The sequence below is a fragment of the Natrix helvetica genome (assembly GCF_964273705.1).
Source record: "Natrix helvetica genome assembly, chromosome: 16".
Lineage (NCBI taxonomy): Eukaryota > Metazoa > Chordata > Lepidosauria > Squamata > Natricidae > Natrix > Natrix helvetica.
This window is the reverse complement of record NC_138563.1, coordinates 4,676,702-4,695,919: the sequence shown is the minus strand read 5'-3', so window position 1 is coordinate 4,695,919 and position 19,218 is coordinate 4,676,702. Positions and strand designations below refer to the sequence as shown.

General features: G+C 53.8%; 2 protein-coding genes across 10 annotated transcripts in view; one reads left to right on the top strand and one right to left on the bottom strand.

The window, feature by feature from the left end:
- The window catches only part of MARK2 (microtubule affinity regulating kinase 2), a 77,859-nt gene extending 75,691 nt beyond the window's left edge, over positions 1-2,168 (top strand). For 8 of the 9 annotated variants that reach the window (XM_081968155.1, XM_081968157.1, XM_081968154.1 and 5 more), the window contains one exon: positions 85-2,168. In XM_081968155.1, coding sequence (XP_081824281.1) covers positions 85-445 — 361 coding nt within the window. In that variant the 3' untranslated portion in view covers positions 446-2,168. The remainder of the gene's footprint in view (positions 1-84) is intronic. The other variant, XM_081968161.1, reaches the window with a different exon arrangement.
- On the bottom strand, positions 881-17,376 carry RCOR2 (REST corepressor 2). The gene is made up of 12 exons (XM_081968201.1): positions 16,402-17,376; positions 13,147-13,203; positions 12,324-12,404; positions 10,883-10,935; positions 10,528-10,689; positions 8,330-8,454; positions 7,128-7,197; positions 6,281-6,496; positions 5,768-5,845; positions 5,136-5,193; positions 3,902-4,122; positions 881-3,815 (listed from the first exon to the last, which is right to left on the bottom strand). Exons 1-12 carry the CDS (start codon positions 16,514-16,516, stop codon positions 3,462-3,464), a joined length of 1,590 nt encoding a protein of 529 aa, XP_081824327.1. The 5' UTR covers positions 16,517-17,376; the 3' UTR covers positions 881-3,461.
- Between the last annotated feature and the right edge of the window lie 1,842 nt (positions 17,377-19,218).

The window sequence follows — 19,218 nt, the reverse complement described above, 5'->3', positions numbered from 1 at the left end:
GCACGCTGGTGCCCGTCGTAGGGGCAGTGGGGGATGGATTCCTCCTCCCTCCTCACCCTTTCCCTTTCTCCTCCCCCCTGGCAGGCCTCACATGATGGGTAGTGGCGGCGGCGAGAAAGACCGGGACGAGAACCGGGACGCCAAGCCGCGATCGCTGCGCTTCACCTGGAGCATGAAGACCACCAGCTCCATGGAGCCCAACGAGATGATGAAAGAGATCCGGAAGGTGCTGGACGCGAACAGTTGCCAGTGCGAGTTGCAGGAGAAATACATGCTCCTGTGCATGCACGGGGCGCCCGGCCACGAAGCCTTCGTGCAGTGGGAGATGGAAGTGTGCAAACTGCCCCGCCTCTCGCTCAACGGCGTCCGCTTCAAGCGGATATCCGGCACTTCCATGGCCTTCAAGAACATTGCCTCCAAAATCGCCAACGAACTCAAGCTTTAACGGGCCACCCTCACGGGAGAAAGAGGGGTGCAGGGGTGGGGGAGGCGCCTGGCCTCCACACGCGACGGAGGGGGGAAGTGGGAGCTGTCAGGAGGAAGAGAGCCGCAACTTCACTTTTGAGAGGGGCCCGGGTGCCGGGCCATGCAGGCAAAGGAGGGGCGGGTAGGGCAACATAGGAGGGAAGGTGGGGGGGTTATTCCCCCCCTCACGCCTCTCCCTCTCCCCACGCCCCCCCTCTCCCACTGATGGATCTCCATGGAGACAGGGTGCGTGGGATTATGGTTGGCAAGCCACCTAGCTGGTCTCCGTGGCAACAGGAACGGGAGGGTACCAAGGGCTGTCTGTCGGATGAGGAAGCATCCCTTTTGGTCTCCGTGGCGACCATGGTACTTTTTCTTCCTCCTTTTTTTTTTCCTTCTCCCCCTCCCTCTTCCCCCCCCTTTCCTTCTTCTACATGAGACAGGGTTTGCCATGTTACCAAACTGCAACAGAAAAAGCAGGGACTCTCTTCCCCCCTCCCCACCTCGGGAGCAGGGGGAGTCCTTTCCCCCCTCTCCCCCTCCTGGCCTCCAGGTTCGAAATCCGGGTCAGCAGAGGAGGAGGCAGCAGCTGTGGCAGGAGGCGGTTTGGATGGCGGGGGGGGGGGGAAGCAGCCAGTGGGACCCCTTGCCGGGGAAACGGGGATCCAAGGATCTCGCTCTTTTTGGCGTTCCCACCAGCCAACAATGGAAGCCAAGTGCCTCCTTGCTTCCGAGGTGTGTGTCTCCTCCCCCACCCCTTGCCTGGTCCCTGCAGACTTGGACCCCTACCCCAAACACACACACACCGCAGACAGACATCCTCCCGAGGTTCTTTTTTTTGCTCTTCCTTGCTAATTGGGGGAGCCGCCGGTGGGGTTGAGTGGAAGGGAGGGTCGGTCGGGAAGGGCCGCCGAGATGGCACAGCCACCTGATCCATCACTCCTTTGTCCCCCCTCCCCATGTCCCCTCCCCTTTATGCAGGCATGGCGGTAGAAGGCCACTCTCTGGGCTGGTCAGCGCCCTGTTTACACACACAACGTCCAACGGGACCATCCCTCGGTCCAGTGGAGTCCAGTTTCCTGTCTTGAATGCTGCATTCGGGGGGGGGGGGATGTTAGCTTTCTCTTTCCCTTTCCTGGCATGTCTCTCTGTTGGCCCTAAACATGGCGGGAGGTAGGTGGGGTGCGTCAGAGGCCAATCTTCTCCACTTTGGATGTTCAGGATGGGTTGGTTGAAGTGCTTTTGGGCCTGCTGATGTTTTATCCCCGGTCACAGGTACGCTGCCCCCCGGCTTTCTGGAGAGCTTGGGTTGACTTCTACTGAAAACGGGGGGGGGGACGGGGGACGGGACGACCCAAGGCTTCTGTTCCTCCCCCCACCCCAATTTTTATTTCCCTTTCCAAAGCACAAGAGCAAAAAAGAAAAAAAAAAGAGACTGGTTGCAGCCCCCACTCCCCTTGCCTTCTCTTCGGCCTCTCGCTCTCTGGGTTTCTTTTGTTGTCACATTGCCCCCCCTCCCTCTTGAGAATGTATTTTTGGTCCTGGGGAGGGGGCTCTGCAGCCCCTTTCGCCTTCTCTGACACACACACACACACATACACAACGCCTGGTTTGTATATAACTGTACTGATACCTCGGTTTTTTGTGAGTGGTTATAATTTTTTTTTTCGTTTTAATTTCTCATCACAACATTGCCTTTTTTTTTTTAAAAAAAAATAAGATGATCATGTCCTTTTTGGGGAGGGGGAGGGGGTTTCATCTCTTCCCCCTCCCATCCTTCCCCCCCTTTCTTTCTTTCTCTCTCTCTTTCTTTCTCTCTCAAGGATGCTGCCGTTTGATGTAGTTTTACAGGTTCTAGATTAAAACTTTCCAGAAAGCATCGACCTGGCCTCAGATTCCTGTTTTTGGTTCCACGTTTGCTCCCCTCCCACTGACACTGAGGGGCGGAAGCTTAGGCAGTCGTCCCATCCCCATCCCCCAAGGACTTGGGACCAGCAACCTTTCACGTGGGGGTGGGGGGGGCAGCACACTCCTTTCTGCTCCAGCCCCGATCCAAAGCCGAGACAACCTGTCGCATCTCTAGGAGACACTAGCTGGTTTCTTATTAAAAGCCAAAGAAATTTTAAAAAAATGCTCCAAGCCTGTTTTTACAAAATATTGGGGAAACCGGGGGGGGGGGGGGGGGTGTTCCTTGGAAAATGTCCCCAAGCTGTGGATTGGCCAAAATGATTTTGGGGGTGGCGTTCCCCCTAGCCCCTCTTCCAGTCAAGTACCATCCGGAAGCTTGTACCAAAATATCTTTTATTGAAAATGCCACGCGGACTCTTAAAAAGGCGGCGGCGCTGAGCTGCCAGTGAAGGGACAGAGGGAAGGGGGGCTACTAGGTTATCAGAAAGTTGGGGGGGGCACGTTCACCCTCTTAAGGCGACCCACAGCTGTCCTCCGATGCTCGCGCACTGCTTCCGGCAGGAGAATGGTGAGTAACCGAGCAGATCCATCTTCAATCTTTTTTTTTCCGTCATCCTTCTTCGGTCTTCGGAACAGGGATTTCTGGTTCTGGAGCAGCCGGCCTCTTCCCCACCCCAAAATTGGGCAGACAGGCCCCCCCCCCCATTTTTTTCTCCCCTCCCCCTCAATTCATCATCCTCCTCCCCTTCTTTTCAAGCCGTGGAAATGTACTCAGTCCAGTCCTATTCCAAGCTACGTCTTCTACTGTTTTCTCGTTAACCCATCAAGCCCCCTGCCCCAATTCCAGCATTCCCCCCCCCCCCCATCCAAGTCTGCCAGCTTTCCAAATGCTACTACTTGAGCCCGTCTGGGCGATGGAGGGGAAGGCAGGAGTGGAAAGACGCCCACCCTTTCTCCTGCCAACCTGACATCGTCCCCTCCCCGCTGCCCCCAACCCACACCGGTGGGTGAAGAGGGGCTCGTACCATTCCCAGGCGAACCCCACCTACCAGGGCCGCAGCAAGGCTGGCGCAGAGATGCCCCCGCCTTCAGAGGGACCCCAAGGAGGGCAGAGGGGGCGGTTCTCCTGTCCCGCTGAGCAGCGATGGGGGGTGCTGGGCTCCCCGTGACGGGGCTTGGCGGGACCCCGCGGGCCGGATAAGCGGAGGTGGCAGCTGGTTGACCGAAAGTCTGGGCTGGAGGAAACGCCCTTGCTGTAGGGGTGGCGGCTGGCGGTGCAGCATGGGTGCGGTGGGCAGGGTGGGCCTCAGCAAGGGGGGAGGCTGGGAGAGCGCCACGGGGGGAGGGCGAGGGGAGGCCGGGAGCGGGGGAAGCGCAGGGGGAGGCTGGGGAGGCTGGCTTGGAGGCAGCTGCACAGATCGCGATACAGCAGTGATCTGGACCTGCAGGAATCAAAGGAACGCCGTCAGCGCCGTGGCGTGCACCCCAACAGTGCCTGGCACCCCGAAACCTCCCCCTTTCCTCTCACCTCGTCCTCTTCCTCGCTGCTGCTCTTCTGCTCCTGGGGGGGCGAGCCGCTTTGGGCAGGAGCTGGTCTCAGCCCCTCCTGTTCGGCCTCCCACTCCTGCAGCACCTCCTCCAGGTTGAACCGCCGGCGGTAGCTGACAAAGAAGGTTTTCACCTGCGCCACCGTCTTATTGCTGATCACCTCGGCGATGGCTTGGAAGTCTTTGCCGTATTTCCGGATGGCTGGCGGGGGGGGAGGGACGAAGAGAAAAGCCAAGGTTGAACAGGAGTCCCTGTGTGGCGCCATGCGACACACGCATTTGGCCAGCAGAGCATGGCTTCCTGTCTCTTGCGTTGAAGAGGGCAGTGCCCCTGATGCCCCCAGGGGCAAAGTGCTGCCTTTTGATCCTACTGGGTGGGGGTCTCCCACTACATGGTAGCCTAGAGCAGCGGTCACCAAAGCTTCGGACCTCAGGGACCACTAAATTCATCATTTTAAATCCCGCGGACCACTAATACGATCTGCCTAATGACCGGCTAGGTGGGAGTAGCTAGGTGATCATGTGACTGGGTGGGTGTGGCCAAGTCAATGTCACTCACATTGACTGGCCTCTACTCGTCCCTCCCCACCATTCCTCTCCTGCCTGCCCAGGGTCCTTAGGGCCCCAATAGGAAGCAGTTGCTGGAGCTAAGCATCCACCGGGAGAAATAGTTGGCAAAAGCTCAGTTCACATTGGATCTGACCGAGAAGGAGGCTCAGCAGAGGCACCTCACTGAGGACTAGGAGCATGGGCTTTCCAAGCAGAGGGAAGACTTGCGGGAGTGCAAGGCCAGTTACCAGCGCCTGGAGGCTCAGCGGGCTGAGATGGTCAGCTAGTTCCAGGCCATGATGCAGTCCCACTGGAACGAGGCCCTCCGGCTCTTCCCCACCAGCGGCGCTTCCCTCCAGCCTTCGCCCAAAGCCCCCCACCAGGAGGCTGAAGCAGACCCCAAGTCGGAATTTCTGCCCTCCTCCGACCCACACAAAAAGACCCCGAAAGGGGGAGACTCTCTGCAGCAACACAAGCGTCCATTGCACGTATCCGTCCCGGGGGCCGTAGTTTGAGGACCCCTGATGGAGTGCAATATAAAAAAGGCAAATGATTTTTCTGCGGACCACCGAACTTTTCTCCCAGACCACCAGTTGGTGACAGCTGGACTAGAGGTCCCCCCTCCCCCGATCTTCCTTCCTCCTGATGGAAATGGAGAAAACTCACCCTGCACTGCCAGCAGCTGCTCATCGGTCGTCCAGCGGGAGTTGAACTTGATGTTAGTCTGCAAAATTACAGGTTTGCATTGAATCCCAGAGTGCTTTGGAACGCCAAAACCAGGAAGGCGCTGCCCCCAGTCGGCTGTCATGCTTAAGGCGGGACTAGAACTTAAAAGTCTTCTCGTGATTGCCCAGAGTTCCCAGTCTTTCATGCCTAAGGCGGGACTAGAGCTTGTTGCCTCCTGGTGATTGGCCCAAAGTCTCCCAGTTGTCTTTCACGTCCAAGGCGGGACTTGAACTCACTGTCTCCTGGTGATTGGCCCAAAGTTCCCAGTTGACTTTCATGCCTAAAGTGAGACTAGAATTCACCATCCCCTGGTGATTGGCCCAAAGTCTCCCAGTCAGCTTTCATGCCTAAGGCGGGACTAGAACACATTGCCTCCTGGTGATTGGCCCAAAGTTCCCAGTCGACTTTCATGCCTAAGGCGGGACTAGAACTCCCGCCACCTAGTTTCTTGTCTGGAGCCTTAACCAGGCTAGACCAAAACGGCTCCGTTAACTCTTAAATAAATACAAGTAACATTCCACCTGACACTATTTTGGGGGAGCACAATCCGTTGTTCTCCCCTCCCAACGCACCTCAGTTGGACGCAGTTTGTGTATCCCGTCGCCTAGCGCCTGCTTCATACTGCTGTTGATCTGTTTGATGCTCTGCACCTAGCACGGAAAGGATTGGGAGTCTCAGAACGGAGGTTTCCAGGTTTGGGGCGGGAAGCACCCCACAAGCTTAAAAGGATGGAGGAGGAGACCCCAAAGGAGCTGGAGAGAAAACTACTACAACCTAGAACTAAGAAGAGATTTCCCGACAGGTCAATTAATCCATGGAACCTCCTTGGCTCCAGAATTTGTGAATTCTCCCAACACTGAAAGTACTTATTCTCATTCCATTCCATTCCCCACTTCTCAAACAAGTGGAAGGAAGTCCCAACACTTAAACACGGCTTCTATCCTGCCCCACTATGAATTTAAGCAGTCCTTGGCCGCCAAAGACACCTTTCAAATAAGATTACCTGTTCAGATTACCGTAAATAAATAAATAAAACAAAAAAAACACAAGATTTTGGATTGGACTTGATGGATTGGACTCGGTACCTGACGTTTGAGCGAAACCAGCTGAGAGTCCAGATGGCGCAAGGTGAGCATGGCTATGTCGGGGCTGGTCGACAGCCCGGTGATACCTTCTTGGCTCAGGTACATGCCCTTTGGAGGGCGCCGGCGAGCACGGAGAGGGTGGTGCCGATATTGGGGCAGCTGCACCTCCTTCTTCATCGGCCCAGGTTTACTGCTGGGGGGCTTCGGATAACTAGGCTGGGGGGGTGGAGAGAGAGGAGCGAGGGATGAAACCGAGTAGGGGTCCCCCCGGGAATCCCCCCTCAAACCATTCCGGCTGTGACGAATTGACGTCCATGCGCTTCTGAACAGCTCATATAACCCGGGTCAATGCACCCCCATGTGAGGATGCCAGGTAGAGCTTCTCTTTCCTGGACCACCCCTGGGTCGTGATCCAGTACAGGTAGTCTGCGACTGACGACCAAAATTCCATCACTAAGCAAGTCCTCCGCGAAGCGAGTTTTGCTCCATTTTTACAACCGTTCTCGCCGCGACGGTTAGGTCATTTGTTAAGTTGGCAACCCGCTGGTTAAGTGAATCCGGCTTCCCACTTGCTGGTCGGAAGGTCGCAAAAGGGGATGACATGACACCCACCCCCCCAGGAGGGGGGAGAAACCGGCACTCCGACCATCATAAATACCAGTCGGTTGCCAATTTTGACCAGGTGACCGCGGGAGATGCTGCGAGGTTTGTGAAAGAGGGTCAGTTTCGTCAGTGCCATTGTAACTCCCTACCGTTGTTAAAACGGAAGGTTGTGAAGTCGAGAACTGCCTGTATTGGTACCCTGCTGGACCCCCGGCTGCATGGCCGAGACTTCCCCGTCCCTTACCTCTTTCTTGGCATCCATGGCGTCAAATTCTCCTTCGCTGGGGTGGCGGGACTCTTCTAATTCATCATTGCTGTGGGGAAAACGCGGCAGTTTGAGGGGAGTCTTCTCCAGCCACCCCAAACCTGCCTATCCTAAATCCCGTTTCCATGTAATTGGGAGTTTATCCTAGTTCCGTGATCGAGAGCCTACGGCACCCGGAGCCCTCTCCGTGGGCAAGCGAACCATCGCCTCAGCTCAGCCCCACCGCTGATTGTGCGTGCGCCTCCCGCTGGGGCGGGGAGCATGCGGGAGATGCATGCACAGGGGGGAGGGGGGCACGCACACATGCGAGGGGGACGGGGGGGCATGGGGAGGAGAGGTGCACTCCCACACTTTCGCGCTCTCACACAAACTCACTCCTCTCTCACACATGCAACTTTTTTCGCTCACTTTTCTTACTTTTCTCTCACACTCCCTCATTCTTTCTCTTTCTCCTCCTCATTCTTTCTCTCTCACTTTCACTTTCTCTCACACAAATACACACTCTCTCCCTTTCTTTCTGTTTGACCCTTTCTCTCTCTCTCTCTCTCTCACACACACACACACAAAATCTTTCGCTCTCTCACCTACTCTCACTCTCGCTCACTCTCTTACTCCTCTCTCAGTCTGTCACACATGCACATACTCCCTTTCTCACTCTTCTTTCTCTCTTTCTCTCACTTTCTTTCTCTCACTTTCTTTCTCTCCCTCTCCTTTCTCACTTTCATTTTCTCTCTCTCTCACACACACACACAAAATCTTTTGCTCTCTCACCTACTCTCACTCTCTTACTCCTCTCTCTGTCTGTCACACATGCACATACTCCCTTTCTCACTCTTTTTTCTCACTTTCTCTCTTACTCTCCCTCTCTCACTTTCTTTCTCTCTCTCTTTCTCTCCCTCTCTCCTTTTCTTTCTCACTTTCATTTTCTCCCTCCCTCCCTCTCTCCCTCTCTCTCTCTCTCTCTCTCTCTCTCTCTCTCTCTCTCTCTCTCTCTCTCTCTTACACACACACACACACACACACACACACACACAGAGGAAGAGCTGCATTTGGCCTCAAACAGGTTCCGGAGACCTTTTTTTGGTGGGGGGTGGGGAGGTGTTTGGCATAACCTTCTACAAAGCCCCAAAACGAGCGCCTTCCTGTGCCCTGAGTCAGACCAGATCCCTTTACTGGATCACCTGTCATCCTTTTCCTTCCTGCTGAGCAACTTGCGGGCTTGCCGATCCATCACACTTGTCCGACTTCTGGTCTTCTTCCAAGAGTAGTAATATTTCACCAGGCTGGGGATTAACTTGTCAGGAAGCTGCACCAGATGGATGGATGGAGAGAGAAGAGAGAGAGAAATTGGTGCATCGGTTGGCATAACGCGATGATCCGGTCAGCCTTATCCTGAGGGTGTTTACGGTCAAGGAATCCAGCTTCTAAGCTTTTGTGTAATGATTGACCCTCAGTAAAGGGCTGACTGGATCCTCTCTCTGTGCCAACTTTGTGGGTTTGGCTTCACACAAACCCTATTAAAACTATTTCAGTTGCCAAGCATCTGGATTTTGATCAATTGACACCAGGGATGCTACCATGGTCGTTAAGTGTGAAAGACGGTCATAAGTCCCTTTTTTCAGTGCCGTTGTAACTTTGAACGGTCACTAAATGAACTGTTTGTAAGTCGAGGACTATCTACAATTGAAAACATCTTGTTCGTTCGTTCATTTTTGCCGCTATTTTTTTTCCTTTGCTTTTTTTCTTTTTAGAATCAAGTTATGTAAAATCAACTTCATTGGCTAGATTTATGTCACGTTATGTCAATCAATTTCATTGGCTATCACGTCAATCAACTTCATTGGCTATCGTTATGTCAAGTTATGTCAATCAACTTCATTGGCTATAGTTATGTCAAGTTATGTCAATCAACTTCATTGGCTATCATGTCAATCAACTTCATTGGCTATCATTATGTCAAGTTATGTCAATCAACTTCCTTGGCTATCATGTCGCGTTATGTCAATCGACTTCATTGGCTATCATTATGTCACGTTATGTCAATCAACTTCCTTGGCTATCATTATGTCGCGTTATGTCAATCAACTTCCTTGGCTATCATTATGTCGCGTTATGTCAATCGACTTCATTGGCTATCATGTCAAGTTATGTCAATCAACTTCCTTGGCTATCATTATGTCGCGTTATGTCAATCGACTTCATTGGCTATCATTATGTCACGTTATGTCAATCAACTTCCTTGGCTATCATGTCGCGTTATGTCAATCGACTTCATTGGCTATCATTATGTCACGTTATGTCAATCAACTTCCTTGGCTATCATTATGTCGCGTTATGTCAATCGACTTCATTGGCTATCATTATGTCAAGTTATGTCAATCAACTTCCTTGGCTATCATATCGCGTTATGTCAATCGACTTCATTGGCTATCATTATGTCAAGTTATGTCAATCAACTTCCTTGGCTATCATGTCAATCAACTTCATTGGCTATTATGTCAATCAACTTCATTGGCTATCATGCCAATCAACTTCATTGACTATAGTTATGTCAAGTTATTTCAATCAACTTCATTGGCTATCGTTATGTCACGTTATGTCAATCAACTTCATTGGCTATCATGTCAATCAACTTCATTGACTATAGTTATGTCAAGTTATTTCAGTCAACTTCATTGGCTATCGTTATGTCACGTTATGTCAATCAACTTCATTGGCTATCATGTCAATCAACTTCATTGACTAGTTATGTCAAGTTATTTCAATCAACTTCATTGGCTACAGTTATGTCACATTATGTTAATCAACTTCATTGGCTATCATGCCAATCAACTTCATTGGCTATCATGTCAATCAACTTCATTGGCTATCATGTCAATCAACTTCATTGACTATAGTTATGTCAAGTTATTTCAATCAACTTCATTGGCTATCGTTATGTCACATTATGTCAATCAACTTCATTGGCTATCATGCCAATCAACTTCATTGGCTATCATGTCAATCAACTTCATTGGCTATCATGTCAATCAACTTCATTGACTATAGTTATGTCAAGTTATTTCAATCAACTTCATTGGCTATCGTTATGTCACATTATGTCAATCAACTTCATTGGCTATCATGCCAATCAACTTCATTGACTATAGTTAGGTCACGTTATTTCAATCAACTTCATTGGCTATCATGCCAATCAACTTCATTGGCTATCATTATGTCAAGTTATGTCAATCAATTTCATTGGCTACAGTTATGTCACATTATGTCAATCAACTTCATTGGCTGGCGGATAAGAAAGAGAGAATAGCGTTGTTTAAACCCCGTCCCACCACAGCAGCACCAAAACCGCCGGGTGAGGCCAAACAGAGCCTTTATTTACCATCTGCTGGATGCGAGCAAAACTTTTGCCGTGGAAGCTGAAGGCTTGTTCGAACAGAACTTTGTCCTCCACCGTCCATTCATCGGGGAACGGCGTAAAATTGGCTAAATCGGCCAGCGACTTCTCCACATCGTGTTTATGCCACAGTAGCATTCCCAAAGCCTATTTTGTGATAGGAAGAAAGAAAGAAAAAGATTGAGAAAAAAAAATCTGTTTCTCCAAAGCCTGAAGAGGTGAGAGTCCCTTTAAAAATAAGTTTCTAGTCTCTGTGGGGAAGCTGAACTTGAAAAGGATAAGATGGGCCCCGAAACTGGGAAGTTTGACTGGGCTTTTATAATGCTATTTCTTTGTTTACCTGTTCAATGTTGTAGCCGTGTTTTTCCTTGGCCATGGCGATGTATTTGTCCACTAGGGGGAGAAAGAGAGCAGTCATACTCCAGAAAGGGGGCGGAGCAATAGCCAGAATAAATAAGACAGGTCGTCCTTGATTTACGACGGTTCGTTTAGTGACTTTTTAGTCACTTTTTTTCAGTGCCCTTGTAAAGGGACCCAGGTTTTTGGCAATATGCTGCTTCTGTAAGCTGCTCAGAGAGGGCGTTAAAATATTTTAAAGCGGTATCCAGTTAGTCCTCGACTTACAGCAGTTCCTTTAGCGACAGTCCAAAGTTACGACGTCACCGAAAAAAACGACTTAGGACCATCTCTCGCAGTAGCATCCCCACGATCGTGTGACCAAAACTTAGATGCTTCGCCACCGGTTCATACTTACGACCGTTGCTGGGTCCCAAGGTCACGTGATCCCCTTTTGCGACCTTAAGCCAAGCCAAGGGGGAAGCCAGATTCGCTTAACAACAGGGTTACTAACTTATCAACTGCAGTGATTCCCTTAACAACTGTGGCAAGAAAAGCCGTAAAACGGGGCAAAACTCACTTAGCGACATAAACGTTGGGCTCCATCGTGGCCATAAGCCGAGGGCTACCTCTATAAGTCCGACAGCTATTGTCAGAAAGGGTATCACGTAACCCTGGGACACTGCGACCAATACGTCAGAGTGTGTGAATTGTGATCAGAGAGATACCGCAACGGTCCTTAAGTGTGAAAAAACAGCCGCAAGTCACGTTTTTCCGTGCTGTCGTAACTCCCGGTGGTCACTAAACGAATGGTTGTAAGTCGAGGACCTGCTGCATTTGACCCCTCCCTCATTCCCACCTGGGAAAAAAACCTCAGAACAATGCTGCAAAATATTTGAGCTGCAGCCCTTCTGCTCCTCCCTTCTTTCTGCTTAGCTCTCCAAGGCCCAATGCGTTTCACAGGAGCTCCCCCAAAGCACCCCTTGGGACCACCAAACCCTAACGCTGACCCCCCCCAGCCCCCCCAATTCAGCAAAGGGCTGGACGGCCTCCCCTGCTACCAAGCCCTCCACCCCCAGCTTCCTGTATCAGCCAGATTAAAAGAAAAAAAGAAAAAAAAAACCTGGGAGCACATGAACGGCATAATAATTGCTTTTGGAGAGAGGGAGGGGAGGCAGACCTGCCAATCAAAGTCTGTGCTACCAGCTGAGGGTGGAATAGATGAAATCCCCCCCACCCCCCACTAGAAAACCTAGGGCAAGGTTGCTTCTGGAAGTGGGGAGGGAGGGAAGAGAGAGACAGAGAGAGAGAAGAAGAACCCCCCCCCAATAATTCATGCAAAGATCAAAATAGCTTGGAAGAATAAGGGGGGCGGAGACGTAGAAGGGGGGGGTCATAATAAGGCAAAGGCCATTGATCTTCCTGCTCTTTTCCCCCCCACTCACGTTTAGCGTCCGAAACACAGTGGTTGGGGGACCAAACCAGCATTCCTTTCAACTCCTTATTGCTGTAGCGAGCGGGACTTTCTGGGCAGACAAAAGAGGAAAGGGGCCATTAGAGCACACACACACACACACAAGCCAAATCCCTCTCCCCCCCCCCAAAGGAGGGGGAAGAGGAGAACGGAGGGGAGGGGGATATAAAGAAGCCAGGAAGGGAGAGACCCCCTCACACAAGCATCCTTTCCTGCTTCGTTGAAAAGGCCATCCTTCTGCTTGGGTCTTTTTTATTTATTTATTTATTTATTAATTAGACAAACGGGGCATTCCTCCCAACACATGCAAACACACACACACACACACACACATGCAAAGAAGGGTCTTGACCTCCACCGCAGACCCCCTAACTAAGAGCCAACGGCTTGAAAGGGGTTAATTAAAGAGGGGGGAGGGGGGCGGGACTGCAAGGATGGAGAAGAGACCAAGGGGTGTTTCAAGAGAAGCCCCCCCCCTTTCAGACTGGGGGGGAGGGGGAGAGGAAAGTGGGTGGGGGGAAACTGCCAGGAAGGCGGCCAAGGGCCACCCCACCCGAATCCCCAAGGATTGCATTTATTTATTTAGCATATTGACCTCTAATGCCAGTCTCTTGTCATCCCTGATATACAAATTTAGTTTAAATAAAAGAGAGGGTGTGTGTGGGGGGGGAAAGCAGCTTTCCCAGTTGCCTGCAGTCTGGCCAAAGGGGATGTGGGGGAGGGGGTTATTCCTTCCCTGTTAGCCCCCTCCTCCTTTCTTTCTTTTTTCTTTCCTTCCTTCCTTTTTTTTTTACCTGGTTTGCACTCTGGAATGACAGCCTGGTAATCTGCTCCCACTCGGATCATGCTATCTGCAAAAGGAACAAGAGAGGGGGGGGGGCGAAACTCGGGCTTCTTCTCAAATTAACGCGAGGAGGAGGAGGAAGGGTTGTGGGGAGGGGGGGGGACAGCTGGCTTCCTGAAAATGCTGAGTGGCCAGGGGGGAGCCTAGAAGCCCACTTTGATTTGCCCAGTGCGCTCCAAAACAGTTGGCTTTTGCCCAACATCTGCGGGCATCTTCAGGCAAACCCCCCCCCCCCAGGAAATAAAAGCTTTGGCTAAAAGGGACTGGGGGAGGGAGGGAAGATTTGCAGGTGTGTTAAAACAATGGCACCTCCCACCCACCCCCCCCCCGCTGCCGGCAGCATGGCCAAAGCCCTCACCTGAATGGCCGGCAGCAGGGGCAGCCCCCACCCCACTTTTCCCCCTGGAAGGTGGCTTGTTTGGAGAAAGGAAGATACCGCCCCCCCCCTCCTCATTTTTGCTTCCTTGGCCAGCTGCTGCTGATGGGCAGTGGGGAGAGGGCTGGGCAGAGGCCACTTTGGGGCCCAAGGGAGTCTTCTCGCCTCCCCTCCCCTCCCCCCCAATCGAAGCTCTGAGTGAGTTGGGGAAGGGTCCCTTGAGGATGGAGCCCCCCTTCTTCTTAGTCCTTGCTTGCTGTCTTAGCATTCCGGACACACCGTCCCTGAAGGCCAAAACTTTGGGGTCACTGGAGAATCAAGGCCCCTTGGGATCCCACCCACCCCCCAGCCCCCACCCCAGAAAAGATCAAAAGGAGAATAACAGAGAAACTTGCCAAGGCTCCCTCTGTGATTAAAGTTTGAATCCCCGCTGCCTATTCCTGCCTCCCCCACCATCTGCTGTCCTTTTGATTTGTCCTTCCTTCCTTCCTCCTCCCTCCCTTCCCCTTCTGTCCCTTCCTTCCCCTTTCCTCTCCTTTGTCACTCCTTCCTTCCTTCTTCTTTTCTTTCCCTTCCTTTCTTCCCTTCCCTTCCCCTTCATTACTCCCTCTTCCTTCCCTCCCTCCCCTTCCCCTCCCCTTTGTTACTCCTGCTTTCTTTTTCCTTTCCCTTCCTTCCTTTCTTCCCTTCCCCTGCATTACTCTGTCTCCCTCTTCCTTCCTTCCCTCCCTCCCCCTTCTGTCCCTTCCTTCCCTTTTCCTCCCCTTTGTTACTCCTTCCTTCCTTCCTTCCCTTCCCCCCTCCCCTTCATCTCCTTCTTTCCTCCTTCCTTCCCTCCCCTTCTGTCCCTTCCTTTCCCCCCGCCCCGCTTCCCTTTGTTACTCCTGCCTGCTTTTTTCCCCTTCTCCTTCCCTTTCCTTCATTACTCCCTCTCCCTCCCTCTTCCTTCTCTTTCCCTCCCCTTAATTACTCTGTGTCCCCCTTCCTTCTTCTTTTCCTTCCCCTTCATTACTCTGTCTCCCCCTTCCTTGCTTGCTTGTTTCCTTCCTCCCTCCCCCTTCCCTTCCCCTCCCCTTCATCTCCTTCTTTCCTCCTTCCTTTCCTCCCCTTCTGTCCCTTCCTTCCCCCCCCCTTCCCTTTGTTACTCCTGCCTGCCTTTCTTCCTTCCCTTCCCTCTCCTTCATTACTCTCTTTCCCTCCCTCTTTCCCTCCTTCCCCTTCCTTTCCCTCTCCTTTATTACTCTGTGTCCCCCTTCCTCCTTCTTCTTCTTTTCCTTGTCCTTCCTTCCCTTTCCTTCATTACTCCGTCTGCCCCTTCTTTCCTTCCTCCCTTCCTTCCCTCCCTCCCTCTCCTTAAAAGATCTGGAAACATTTAGCCAATGACCTGCCAAGAAGCACCCAAGCTTTCCCTTCCTAGCACAAGGTCTCAGGAACACATGGGGAGGCGGAGGGGGGGGGGTTGCGCATCTGAGAAGGCTCCCATTAGGGTAACAAACCTCTAACCCCCAGCCTCTTTTTCCAGGATGAGGGGGGGGGGATTTCAACTTCCAAACAGGTAGAGCTCCCTTGTGACTTCTGGGGGGGAGGGGCTCACGCAACCTGTTCCCCTCCCCCACACACACACAATACCTTCCTGGGGGGGGGAAACCCAAGGGTAGGGTTGATTTCAGTGGGGCGAAGATGACTGGGCAGAGACAGATGGCTTGAGATGGGCTTCCCCACCCCCTCCAACATGGAAGTAGTAATTGGGTGGGAGGGGGGGGTTGGAATTAGCAAAGGTTGGCCAGAAGCACCCCCCCCCTCAAAGGGGCCTTGAGAAAGCACAGGTCCCCTGGCCAGACTAAGCCATAGCAGGGGTTGCTCCATTCACCCATTAAAACAAGGCTGCTTGCATCCTGGGGGCCCGTCCCAGCGCTCGTTGGGGGTCTTTCTCCCCCCCCCATCCGAGAAGCTTGAGGAACAGACCGCTGACCGCCCCCCCCCCCAGGCACATGGGGAGGCTCCTTCCACATCCTCTCCCCAAGAGATGCTAAACAAAGCCAGCGTAGTGGGGGGGGGGAGGCGGCGGTGCAGGAAGCTCAGCCCTCCCCCCTCCCCCCGCCATGCCTAAAGGGGAGCAAGAGCTGAGAACGGGAGAGGGGGGGGGACACACTCAAGGGAGCGCTCTCAAAGCGAACTTCCCAATTTTAGGCTTTTGGAGGTGGGTGGGGAGGGGGGAAAGAAGATGAAGTGGCCAGCCACCTGAAGCATCCTTCTTTTTGGGGGGGGGGGCAAGGAGATCGCCTAAAGGGCAACCCCCGGGAGGGGGGGCGGTGCATTGTCTCACCGAGGCAGCCCCCAACCCTGGACGCTGGTGGGGGCTGCTACAAGGCTAACCCCTCCCCCGCGACCCCAGACCTCTGGCCTCCCCTTCTCCTACTCCCTAACCCTCCCCACACAAAAACTCCTGGCCCTTCTGCCTCCCCCCCCCCCCCAATCCCACGCTGCCCATCTCCACCGCCTTATTGTTATTGTTGTGCTTGGGAAGGTGTGCACGCTCTTTCTCGCCATCAGGGGCCCTTCCCAGCGCCGGGGGGGGGATCCCAGATCAGCCCCCCCCATCACCCGCCGTGTCCGTCCCCCCCCCCCAAGGCAGATGGCCTCGCGGGGAAAGAGCGCAGCGCAGGGCGAGGAGGTTCTAGGCAGCTCCCAGTTTCATCACTCCATCACCCCCGGGAGACTTTGGGGGGGGCGGGACGGCTGGGCCCCTGGGGGACCCGATCCTGCTCCCCCTTCCCTCCCTCCCCCTTAAGCCCCCTCCCCAAGCCCCCCACCCAGCCCTTGGCTCACCGTGCGACTGCTCCTCCTCGCTGCTCTCATCCTCGGAATTGGGGTGGGTCCCATTGGTGGCCGACTTGGCCCGGCTCCTGGAGAGGATCCCCGATTTTTCCATGACGGAAGGCATCTTCGCTCCGGGAGAGGGAGACGGAGCCTGGCTGCCCGCTCGCCCGCCGCTCCCACCCCCACCCCGACTTTCCCCCAATTCAAAGCCGCGAGAGCCGCTCGACCATCGCTCGGCGGAAAGGAGGGGGTTAAGGCGAAGTTGGGCGGACTCCCCAACCCAGAAGGCCCGGCCAGGCTCAGCTGCTCCTTGCCCCCCTCCGCCCGGCGCAGCGCTTTCCCCCTCCCTTCTCGCGTGGGATTCCCACTCTACCCACCCTCCCCGCCGCCGCAGCCGCCTTCCAAAGTTACGGTAAACTTCCCCGGACCGGGCGCAGGCGGAGCGAGAAGAGGTGGGGGGGAAGCCTCGGGGGGGGGGCGCTGAGCTCCCCTGGGGGAGGGGAGATCAGGGGAGGGGGAAGGAGGGGGCGTCGCCAAGAAGGACCCCGGATGCTTTCTCTAAAAAGACTGGAAAAACAGAATGGGGGATCTTTTTAAAAGAGAGAAGAGAGAGAGAGAGAGACCTTAAAAACTGGGGAAGGGGCTTCCCTTTGGAAGTCTGCTTAAGCGCTCCCCTCCCCAGTCCTAAATCAGCCTCGCTCTTTGCCCTTTGCAGAGATGCAGGAACTTGGGCAAAGGGGGAGGTCGCCACTCCGAGGCGGGGGGCGGAATCCGAGTTCTGCCCCCCACTCACACCCCCGTTTCGAGGCGGGCGGGGTCCTTGAAGCGCAAACAAACAAAAAGAAAAAAAAGTTGCGGACGAGGGTTGCTTGCGAGCGCTGCCCCCTTCTTCCTCCCTCCTCCTCCTCTTCCTCCCTCCTTCTCTTCTTTCTCCTCTTCTTCCTCCTCCTCTGCCTCTCTCCTCCTCCTCCCTCCTCTTCTTCCTCTCTCTTCTTCTCTCCTCCCCTTCTTCCTCCCTCTTCCTCTTCTTCTCCTCTTCCTCCTCCTCTTGCCGCCGCCGCCACCACCAGCTCCTTTCCCCTCCCGCTCGCACAATGAGTCGCAGCCCGGCGCTCTCCCCCGCTTTCCCTCCTCCTCCCCCCCCCCAGCCTCCCCCCCCCCTTCGCCCCGCTCTGGCTCTCCCGGCTGCTGGTTGGGAGAAAGTAGATCCAGCCCCCCGCCTGCCTTCGCACCTCCTCTTCCTCCCCCAGACCCTTCCGCCGGCTCCTGCCTGCACATCTGGCCAGAGGCGCGAGGGGGGGAGCGAAGGCGCGCGCGCGCGCCGGCGCGGGAGGGAAAGAAGGAGAGAAAGGGAAAGGGGAAGGAAAAAAGGGAACGGGGGAGGGGGGGAGAAAAGAGAGAGCGAGCGCTCCAGATGTGCGCGGGAACCAGCCAGACTAGAGTGGGTGGGGGGCGCCCCCAAGGCAAAGTCAAGGCGAGGGACCCCATCTTCTTGCAGATCACAGTCCCCGGGGTAGCGGGGGGGGGGCTCCCCTTCCCGGGCACGTGGGAATCGCGCTCCGGTCCTTCCCAGCCGCAGCCCCCTCCCCCTGCTTGAGATTCCCCCCCCCCTTTTTCAGGGGAGGGGGCGTCGACCAATAGACAAAAACTGGCCCATACTTCCCTCCTTCCCCACCGCGGGACCCCTCGAGCTCTAGAGCAGGGGCAGGGGTCTTCCCCTCCCCGCCCCCAAAGAATCAACGCCTCTCTCGCGCAGCTGCGTGAGCATCAACCCCCCCCTCCATTTTAAGATGGCCCTCCAGCAAAGTTTCCAAAAATTTGGGGGGTGAAGGAAATATTCTTTCTGGCAGGAATTTGCAGAGGGGAAGAAAAAGGGGAGGGTGAAAATTTGGGACCTGGATCAGCAACACAAGGATTTGGGGCACAATATTTGGGGTGGCTCCGGGGCTAAGACGCTGAGCTTGTCGATCAGAAAAGTCGTCAGTTGGGCGGTTCGAATCCCCAGTGCCACGTAACGGAGTGAGCTCCCGTGACTTGTCCCAGCTTCTGCTAACCTAGCCGTTCGAAAGCAGGTTAAAAACGCAAGTAGACAAATAGGAACCACCTTTGGAGGGAAGGGAGCAGCGTTCCGGGCGCCTTCGGCATTGAGTCACATGACCACGGAGACGTCTTCGGACAGCGCTGGCTCTTCCGCTTTGAAACGGAGATGAGCACCGCCCCCTAGAGTCGGGAACGACTAGCACATATGTGCGAGGGGAACCTTTACCTTTCTACCTATGTTTTCAGAGTATATTCATTGGGTGTGTAAAATTGGGGGAAGGGATTTTTGCAGGAAGAGTGGTTTGCAGAGTTCGCAGGATATTTTTAACCTGGTTAGCTGAAGATGGAGCATTCACACATTACCCTAGGTTTGTGGGTGGTTTAAACTGTGCGTTCTGAGCGTGGCCGGTCTCAACCCAGACTTGTTCCGATAAAAATGACTTCTGTGTATTACATTTGAGATATTCTTAGAACAGCAATCTCTTCCTTTTGATTTCCCAAGAAGTAAACAAGAGATCCTAGCCAGGAATATCTAGGACAGCGGCCGATTTAATAATCTGTGGCAGTGTTTTTAAATTTTTGGCAACTTTCAAAATGGGTGGACTTCGATTCCCAGAATTGAAGTGGCTGAGGAATTCTGGGAGTCGAAGTCCACCTATCTTAAAGCATATTGGTTGGGGAATTCTGGGAGTTGAGGTCCACCCCTCCGAAAGCAAGTTGGCTGGGGGATAAAGCTGGAAGGGACCTTGGAGGTCTTCTAGTCCAACCCCCTGCTCAAGCAGGAGA